The sequence below is a fragment of the Hippopotamus amphibius genome, chromosome 3, assembly GCF_030028045.1.
Source record: "Hippopotamus amphibius kiboko isolate mHipAmp2 chromosome 3, mHipAmp2.hap2, whole genome shotgun sequence".
Classification (NCBI taxonomy): Eukaryota; Metazoa; Chordata; class Mammalia; order Artiodactyla; family Hippopotamidae; genus Hippopotamus; species Hippopotamus amphibius.
In genome coordinates, this window is record NC_080188.1 from 198,823,046 (window position 1) to 198,832,750 (window position 9,705).

The following is a 9,705-nucleotide window of genomic DNA, read 5'->3' on the forward strand; positions in this document are numbered from 1 at the left end:
CTCTGGGCGCCGGCCGCGGGTGGCGCCGTGTGGGTCTGCGCCAGGCCCTGGCGCACGACCTCGGGGCTGCAGCCTGCACGTCTGAAACACACGCGAGTGGGTGTAGAGCCTCTGCAGGACCCTTCCGGGACGGAACTTCCGTCAGGCTACGCAGAGGAGTGGCTGAGAGTTTCAGCTCTGGAGTTGGACAAACCTGCACTTTCGATCCCAGCTGTGTATCCTTGGGCAAGTGACTGTACCTCTCTGAGCTGGGGTAATAATGTAAAGATGAAGTATGAGACTCCACCAAGCGCTTGGTGTGACCCGGCACCTGGTGACTGCTCAGTAGTTGGACGGTGATGACGGTGCCTGAGCAGTCGCACCTCGAGGCCTGGTGCGAGAGCTGGGTTTCCAGGACAGCAGCAGCTAAGGGCTGGGAGCCGCCCGTGGGAAGGCGCTGACTCCCTGCTGGGGGCAGCTTGGGGGCAGCCCTCCAGGATTCGGGAAGCACGTTCCAAGGGTGGGCCCCAGGATGTCTGGGCCAAGGGCGGGGCACCCCGTGTGTCTCCTGCAGTCCTTCCTCGGCCCCTTCCTGAGGCCAGGGAGGGGCTGGCGGCAGGCCTGGCCTCCCTCTGCCTCGGAGGCTGGGATGGTGACAAGGAAGGGACCGCGCGTCCTCGTCTGCTCGCACTTCTCGGTGGACTCCGCCTCCTTGCTGTGACACTCCGAACCCCAGGCAAACCCACCCTGCAGGCCCCATGCCTCCTGTCCCCACCAAAGGGATAAACAAGAAGAAGCCAGAAAGGTAAGATTTTGGAAAAGCCCAGGACGCTTCCCTCATCTCGTCTGAGGGAGCGGGAGGTTTCCGCTTCCTGCTGCTCCTCCCCCTTTCCCGGGACTCCTATTTTCACGCAGCGTGTTGGGCCTCCGGGGAGCACAGCGCTCTCTGGTCAGAAGGTTTTCCGGGCAAGTCAGTCCCCAGCCGGTCCCGCCCCGGGAGCCCTGCCTCGTATCTGCCGACCGACCGCGCGCGCGAGTCCACTCCAGCCCCCGAGGTGGCGTCCCTCCCTTCTCAGGCCTCAGGGGAGCGGGAGCGCGGCCGCCACCTCTCCTCACTTTCATTCTGTCTCTTCATGCGTGGGGGGCTCCTCGGGCCTCGCCCTGCCCTCCCTGCAGGGGTCTGCGCCCCCCTCGGCAGCCCCGCCCCCACCTCTACCCCGCATGTCCGTGTCCCGCGGCAGCCTTTCTCTGCGGCCGCGGGTGGCTCTCCTGCCTCTCTACCCGAACGACTCACCTGGACCTCCACGTGCACAAAGCAGAAGTTTTCTCCCAACCTCACACCAGACTCCACGCCTTTCCTGCGCAGGTGAGCGTCTAGCGGTCCACCGCGGGCCTGGGGTCAGCCTTGACCCGGCCTGCCCACGCACGGCCTGCAGCTTTCCTGGCCTCTGCTCCCGGCCGCCTCCCAGGCAGCTGCGTTCCGACCCCAGGCCGCGAGACCCCAGCCGCCCTCCAGGGACCCTTTGCAAGGACGTGCTTGAGCCACGTCCTCTGCTCAACAAGCGGCAGCCTCCAGGGTGACGTGTACACCCCGGGCCTGGCCTACAGCCCCTTCTCGGTCCTTCTTCTGCTCGCCTCTCGGGCTCCTCGCCCCCACGGCCCTCCCAGCTCCCTCGCCGCCCGCCTTGCGTGCCTTTGCAGGTGCTGCCTCTTCTGCCCAAGCACGCTTCCTTCCCCGTTCTGTCTGGGGACCTCAAGCTGCTTCTCAAGGTCCTGTCAAAAGTCGCCTCCTCTAGGAGGCCCTCCAGATGCCTCCAGGTTCCTTCGGGCTCCCTCGGCGCTGGTCCTTGCCTTTCGTGGCATCCATCGCTGAGTTATAATTATTTAATTATATAATACCCCCCCCCCCCCCCACACACACACACCAAAGGCTCCTTGGCGGCAGAGGTCTTTAACGTTTTTGCACTGAGCGTCTAGAACACGGCAGGTGCTCGGGAAGGCCTGTTACTGCAAATGTCCATCCACCTTGCGTCCGGATCAGTTTTGGGCGGTGCTGCTTTTCAGGGCGAGCTCGTGAGGCTGGCGGGATGCGGGTGGGGCTGTGCCCGCTGGGCCAGGTTTGCTCTGGCAAGTCAGTGGCCACCCCTGTAGCCCGAGGCACGGGAATGAGGGGGCCCGCCCCGTGGGGCTCTGGTGGGGCCTCTTTGGGCTTGGTAAGCCACCCGGACGGTGATCACCGTCTCCCGAGGTGGGGCTGGAGCCCTGCCTCCCCCCCACCATGGGAGCCCAGCGTCCGGGGCTGGGGGCAGCTGGCCTCTAGGGGCCCCACAGGTCTGAGCGCTGCCGCCCGTGGGGCCCGGGGGGGAGTGTCCCGCAGGCGGCACGGAGCGCCTGCGTCCAGCAGAGGGCCCTGCCCGCCCTGCCCGGTGGCCGCGGGGCGGGGTGGGGGTGGGGGTGGGGGCGCTGGAGCCGGCTGGTGATGCCAGACGCCCGACGGGGGCGGGCCCAGTGGCCAGCTGCCCGTCCAGCGGCCGCACATTCGGTCCAGCCCGGCCTCTGCTCGCGGGCAGCGCTGCCGCTCGTCCGGCCATGCGGTGGCTGTGGCCGCTGGCCGTCTCCCTCGCTGTGGTGTCGGCGGCGGGGCCCGGCGGGGTCCCCGGGGGCGGCCCCCTGCACCGGGGCGGGCGGCGGGCCGCGACCCAGGAGCCGCCGAGCTGGTCCCGGCGTGGCGCCGAGGAGGAGGGGGCCCAGGGCGTGCAGCAGCACGTGCCCGAGGAGGGGGCAGGCCGCCCCCGGCCCATCCGCCCCGCCGGCCCGCAGCCCACCCAGCCCCCGGTGGCCGCCAGCCCCGACCCGGGCCGGGCCGGGGGCGCGCGGGGTGGCGGGCAGGAGCCTCGGGACAGCGTGACGGGGCCGCCCGGCCGGCGGCTGCAGATCCAGAACCCCCTGTACCCAGTGACCGAGAGCTCCTACGGGGCCTACGCCGTGCTGCTGCTGGCGCTGGTGCTGTTCGCCGTGGGCATCGTGGGCAACCTGGCGGTCATGTGCATCGTGTGGCACAGCTACTACCTGAAGAGCGCCTGGAACTCCATCCTGGCCAGCCTGGCCCTCTGGGACTTCCTGGTCCTCTTCTTCTGCCTCCCCGTCGTCATCTTCCACGAGCTCACCAAGCAGAGGCTGCTGGGCGACGTGTCCTGCCGGGCGGTGCCCTTTGTGGAGGTGCGTGTGTGTCCGGCCAGAGCCCACGGGGGGCGGGGCGGGGCGGGCACTGCCCGTCCTGGGCTGCGAGGGTGCCCGAGCCCTGCAAGCCTGGCGCCCTGTCTCGCCGTTCTCCCCCAGATCGGGCCCGGAGACAAACGCAGTGTTGGCTCCTGGTGGCTCTCAGGTACCCGCGTGGGCAGGCGGGTGTCAGGGCCCTGGGTTCCAGCCCCGGCCTGGGCTCCTGCCTCCCAGCAGCCTCAAGGCGGCCCCCCTTCTCCACGCGCAGAGCGGTCCCCGCCCCCGTCTCAGCCTCTTCCATCTTTCCACCCAAGAAATGGCTCTGTCCTCGGTGTGTCTCATTTTCCTCCCCCTGTGCCCCTCTTCACGCCTCAATTTCCCGCCTCTCTAAGCAGTGCCTGAAGGGAGACGCCCGTGCCCTGCAGACCCCGTCCCCGGCCCCGGTCAAGTCTGTGTCCGCTCCTGGGAGTGCGGACCTGGAAGGAAAGCCCCTCCCTCACCGGGACCCCCGTCACCACCATCACCATCAGCCACGTCCCCCGTCCTCTGAAAGGAGAGGCCAGGCTCCGGGGCTGGAGCTGAGGCTGCGGCACCAGGGCAGCTCTGTCCCTGGCACCCTGGGGTGTCCCCGGGCAGGTCACCGCTCCTCTCCCGCTCCCCTAGCTCCCGGCCAGAGGCTGGACCGGGTGGGTCTCCAGCCGAGTAAGCCAGCAGCCTTTCCCGTGTTGTTTCCGTGGGGGTGGGGGGACCAGCGAGGGCGGGCATGACTGTGGCCTCCCCCAGCCCCCCACCCCCGCTAAGGCTGCCTTCCTCCCGCGCGCGGGGCATGCTGCGCCAGTGGGTAGCCGGCCTGGGCGGGGACGGAGTCGGGATCGGCGTCCGGACCCGGTCCCGTTCCCAGCTCTGTCCTCATCCCGTGATGGTTTCACATCTGGATGGGCTTGCTGAGCCTCGGCAGGTGCGACAGCGCTCCCCAGTCCTTCCCCGCCCAGGGAGACCCCTTAGCCATGGCCCAGAGGTGCTCAGACCCGAAGGTAGGCCCTCCCGCCGGGAGCAGGTGTCGCGTCTTGGTTACCTGGGGCTCAGAGCCCAGGTGAGCTGCGGAAGGTTAGACAGGGCCTTGGAGCTGGGCAGACTGGATGAGACCCCGGGCCCTGCCCCTTACTGGCGGAGTGACGGAGGTAAGTCACTTAACCTGCCCAAACCTCTGCCTCCCCATCGGTGAGTCGCAGCTAGTCACCACCATCGTAGCTGAGTGAATTCTTGAAGGATTAAATGCGTGGCATCTGCAAAGTGCTTAGAAGTAAAATAATTCATTTAGGGGTGGTTTGTACCGGGAAAGGTCTACGAACCCACCGGAGGAGGAGGGTGGACCCCTGGGAGCACGCGTCCGCGCGCCGCTGGTGGCCGAGGAGAGCCCGGCCCTGCCCGGCTGTGGGTCCCAACACAGCGGACACACAGACGCCGCCTGACCCCCCGCGGCCTGGAGGCCAGGGGTGACCCGCGAGCCCCCCGGAGGCTGGCTGACCCGTGAGAGTGGAGGGATAAAGGCGCCACCTGGGACCCTTTTGTAGGGAGGCCCCAGGAGGGGGCAGCTCCATACCGCCTGGGGCTGCTTTCGAGACCAGGAAAGGAGAGGGTGTGTTGTTTTGCCTGAGCCCTGGTCTGGGGCCTGGCGGAGAGGGGGTGGGGCTCCCAGGAAGCACAGCCCCAGCCGGGGAGGGGAGGGGAACACTTGGGGGGAGGGGATCCGGGCTGGGAGGCGCCCCTTCTCCCGGGCACTTTCTTCCCTGCTCACAGGGTGGTTTCCATGGGCTCGGTAAGCAGCCCATGAGGAGGTGAGCACAGGCCGGCCTGCAGGGGCTGCCTCCCCGCGGGGCCTGGCCCTGGCCTCTCTGGACAGGGAGAGGAGGGCGGGAGAGCGCGTGCCCTGTACCCCCCAAGGCCACGCCCCCCATGGATGTGACGGGTGAGGGCATCCAAGGACCCGGCAGGCCCAGGACCCCTGCATCTCTGTCCTCTTTGTCCTCAGAGATGATTTCCCAAAGTCTCAGGAACACAAGGGGCTGGGGGGCCCAGGCCTCTCATCCCTGGCCCCAGAGGCAAGGAGGCAGGCGGCAGGAGGCAGGCAGCCTGCGGGGGACCTCGGCGCTGCCGTCCGCCAAGGCCCTGGTTCCCCCCGAGCGTGGTTTGTCCGAAATGCCCGGGCGGTGGTGCTGCCACCGTCCCTCCCACGCCCGCCGCACGCTTCGGTCTGAGCGGTGGCCCGAGGCCGACCCCAGCCCTCCCCCTCCGTGTCCCCCACAGGTCTCCGCCCTGGGCGTCACCACCTTCAGCCTCTGTGCCCTGGGCATCGACCGCTTCCACGTGGCCACCAGCACCCTGCCCAAGGCCAGGCCCATTGAGCCGTGCCCGTCCATCCTGGCCAAGCTGGCGGTCATCTGGGTGGGCTCCGTGGCGCTGGCCGTGCCCGAGCTCCTGCTGTGGCAGCTGGTGCGGGAGCCCGGCCCCGCTGCGGGCGCCGTGGACACGTGCGTCATGAAGCCCTCGGCCCGCCTGCCCGAGTCCCTCTACTCGCTGGTCTTGACCTACCAGAACGCCCGCATGTGGTGGTCCTTCGGCTGCTACTTCTGCCTGCCCGTCCTCTTCACGGTCACCTGCCAGCTGGTGACGTGGCGGGTGCGGGGCCCGCCGGGCAGGAAGCCGGCGTGCCGGCCGGGCCAGCACGAGCCGCGCGAGGGCCAGCTCAGCAGCACCGTGGTGGGCCTGACCGCCGTCTACGCCCTCTGCACCCTCCCCGAGAACGTGTGCGGCGTCGTGGCCGCCTACCTCTCGGCCGCGCTCACCCGCCAGACGCTGGAGCTCCTGGGCCTGGTCTCGCAGTTCTCCACCTTCCTCGAGGCGGCCGCCACGCCCGTGCTCCTCCTGTGTGTGTGCCGGCCGCTGGGCCGCGCCTTCCTGGACTGCTGCTGCTGCTGCTGCGGGGGCGCCGGGGGCGCGGCCGCGGGCGGCCCCGACGCCAAGCTCCGGACGGAGCTGTCCACCTCCGTCTACTTCCACAAGCCCCGGGAGACGCCGCCGCTCCTGGCCCTGGGCACGCCCTGCTGAGGCTGGCCGGCCGGGGCCGGGGGAGCTCTGTCCAGAGATGGACTTGTTTCCCCTGGCTGGGGTCGGGGCGTGTCGGAGCCCCCTCCCCGAGTCCCTTCCCTGTCGCCCTGGGGCCAGCCCCCCCCTCCTCTTGCCGGTGGGCGGTGACCCTCCAGGTCCTCAGAGCTGCCCGCAAGCTCTCCGTGCCAGCGGCAGGAGCCAGAGCCGCGCCTGGTCCCAGCCCCACTCTCCTCTCCACCCGGAGCCCGACCACTCTGTGCTCTGCCCCTCTCAGCATCACCCATCCTGGACAGGGGCCTCGGGCGCCAGCGACTGGGCTCTTCTCTGCGTGGGACTGGCCCAGCCCTGGACGCCTCCTCTAGGCGCCATCTCTTCTCGCAGAGGATTTCTCTCTCTGTCCCCCTCCTTCTCTGACGTGCCCTGCTTGCCCTGTTCCCCCCCCCCAACCCCGGTCAGGTGCTCCCCTGTAGAAGGCCCTTCTTGGAAAACAATAAACTAGGTAGAGCTACCCCTGTGCCCATGGGACTTTCTTGTGCCACATCCTGGCAGTGCCCAGATGCAACTGGGCGTTGCCCTCCTGGCCACCTTTGGTCCTTCCTGGGCTGTGGCTGGTGTCCTGTCCAGCCTGGGCCCCTGTGGCTGCGAGGGCAGAGTGGCTGGAAGGGCTCGGGAGCTGGGGCCCTGTGTCCTCGGGCTGGCCTGAGCCCAGCGGTCCCTGGGAAGTCGAAGGCTGCAAACGTATCTCCCCTGGACCCCCACTGCTGCTCCTTCCTCCCCACAAAGCCCCCATTGGAGGGCACCAGCAGCCTGGGGGCTTCCAGCCTCCCTGACTCTGAGAGCAGCTCTTGTTCGGCTTCTTAGAGTGGACTGTTTAGCCTACAGCCGGCCCAGCTGCCTGCCCCCGCCCTGTCCCCACCCCACCCCCTTCCCGGCGGCCAGAGCTCCATGGACACCCCCACAGAGACGTCTTTGCTCTCTCTGGTCCCCTCACCCCTGGGGGCCCTTCCAGAGGCCCCTTAGCCTCGTCTGGGCCCAGCAAAGTTGGCATGAGGTCAACCAGAGGAACTCCTTGGCCTCGGCCACAGACCCCTCCCTGCCCTGAAAGCCCACCCTTCCCGTCTGAAGCGAAGCCTGGGGTTCCGTGGAGTTTCTGCTGCCAGCTCTGCGTGGGGCCTCAGGAGGGTCCCCAGGGCGGGCACAGGAGGCACAGGCATTGCCCGGCGCCCTGGCTCCATCCTCCCTGGCCACCGCGCCCACACGCCTTGGCCTCGGCCCCGGACCCAAGCCTCCTTCCCCCATTCCTGGGGATCTCAGTGGCCTTGTTCTCTCCCTGGCACCCACCCCCAAACGGGTGACGCCGAGGAGAGGGAGGCCGTTGCTAGGTGATGGCGCTGCAGGGCGCACACCCTTTGTGCTGCGAGAGACACCCACCCGTTTCTCGGCCAACCGCTGCCACAGTGACCGGAGCCCCCAGCTCTGTCTGCAGCAACTTAAGACGGTGGGGGAAGCAGCTTGGGGAGGGGACCAAGGGAAGGCTTGCGGTGCTGAGGCGACCACGGCCCTTCCCTCCGCATCCCCCCCCCTTCCTCTCTACCCCCCCAACCTCCAGTCCCAGACGCACCAGCAGCCTCTGTGGGATGGAGGAGGGGGCTGGGGTGAAGTCGGGACACACCGGACAGGCCAAGGATGGGAGGCTGAGGGCAGGGAGGGGGCACCGCCGCATCCTGTTTGGGGGACTCTGCCACAAAGAGCACCCCTGCCTCTCCCTGGGCTGGTTGGCCAGCTCAGAGCCCACGTGGGGAGACAGTGGCTCTGAGGGCCCGCCACCACCACTGCCCCGGGCCCGCCCATGTGAGTGGCCTGCAGTATTAGCAAGCCAGCAGGCTTTGGGAAAGAGCCACCGTCCCTCTGGCCAGGCCAGCTGGGGGAACAATGTGGCATTTGTTGCTTAGGGGTCCTGCGCTTGGGGTGGGGAGGCAGGCTGGCAGTGTGGGTGGTGGACTTGAGCTGGGTCTTTAGGGGACCAGCCCTCAGGCCTGATCCCAACCAGGTGGGAGGGGGCCACCCCACTGAGCAGCACCCCCTGCCCTGCCCCCCGCCCCTCCCCCAGCCTGCTGGAGTCATTGAATGAGACAAGATACAGAAAGTTCCCAGCACGAGGATGCCAGGCACCTTCCTTCCGTCTCCCCCCCCGCCCCCCGCGGATTCAGTTCTCCAGAACTGCAGTGCAGGCCGGCCAGGCAGTGCAAAGGGCCCCCCACGATGGTGTGTGGACATGCCCGGTCTGCCCTATGAGGCACCTGCTGTGTGCCCTGGGCGCAGGCACTGGGGCAGGAGGACATCTGCTTGCTGGTGACCAGCTCCTCCTGTCATCTCAAGCCCCGCCCTTCTCGCAGGACACAGGAGGCGAGAAAGGCAGGTCACCCCTGAAACTCCCCATGCTGCTCCCCAGACCATGACTGTTGGTCCTGTCCCACTCTTCCAGGCCGTGGCTTCTCCAGCCACCTCGGCAGCCACGAGAGCCCAGGGGACAGCACCGCCCCAGCTTCCACCTCCTCGACCAGGGGCCACGTGTCCTACTCCTTCGGGGTTAGAAGGAACCTGAAGTCCTCTGGCTCCATTCGCCAGATTCCATCTGCATCCTCTCCTCAAACTTCCCGGCAGAGGAGAACCCCTCTCCAGGCAGGCCGTTCCTCCCCGTGGTTCCGGGGACCAGAAGGAGCCTCCAGCGGGAAGTACCGAGGAAGGGCCGCTTCGCTCAGAGTTACCGGGGCAGGCCCCGCTCCCGGGTGGAAACCGCCTTCTCCCCGCAGGTGTGGCGAGAAGGGACGGCGCCTTCCGCAGGGCCGCTCCATCTCCCGGCGGAGGGGAGCCCGGGGGCGGGGCTCACGCCGAAACTGGGTCAAGATGGCCCCGGACTTGGGACGCGGGGCGCAAGCCTCTGAGGCCGCCGCTGGAGGTGGGGATGGGCTGGGAAGGGCCGGGGAGGGAGGGCACGGCCTCTCCCGGGAAACCAGCAGCCTCGACGGAGGAGCAGCGAGGGGGAAAGCCGTGGGCTCTTCAGGCCCGGCACCGCCCCCCCATCCCGCCCAGGACAATTCTCGGGCTTCGCCAACCCTGGCTGCAGGTGGAGCCCTGGCCGGGCTCCCAGGAGGCGGGCTCCGGCCCGCACTCGCGCACACTGGGTGCAGCCCGGCAGTTCCCGACACGGACTCCCTCCGTGCCCCTGGCAGCTGCTGGCTCGGAGCTGGGGACACAGGACAGTCCGGCGGCGACGAGCGCGGGCCGCTCTGGGAAGGGCCACTGCGTGCCTGGGCGAGTGCGCGCATCCCTCCGCTGGGCGCGCCCAGGCTGAGGGGCCACGGACGCCAAGGAACTCGCACCGCGCACCCCCCCAAC

The 9,705-nt window shown here is 68.7% G+C and overlaps 1 protein-coding gene across 1 annotated transcript; it reads left to right on the forward strand.

The window, feature by feature from the left end:
- Nucleotides 1–2,568: 2,568 nt before the first annotated feature.
- Nucleotides 2,569–6,306, forward strand: GPR37L1 (G protein-coupled receptor 37 like 1). The gene is made up of 2 exons (XM_057728907.1): nt 2,569–3,198; nt 5,506–6,306. Exons 1-2 carry the CDS (start codon nt 2,569–2,571, stop codon nt 6,304–6,306), a joined length of 1,431 nt encoding a protein of 476 aa, XP_057584890.1.
- Nucleotides 6,307–9,705: the final 3,399 nt, after the last annotated feature.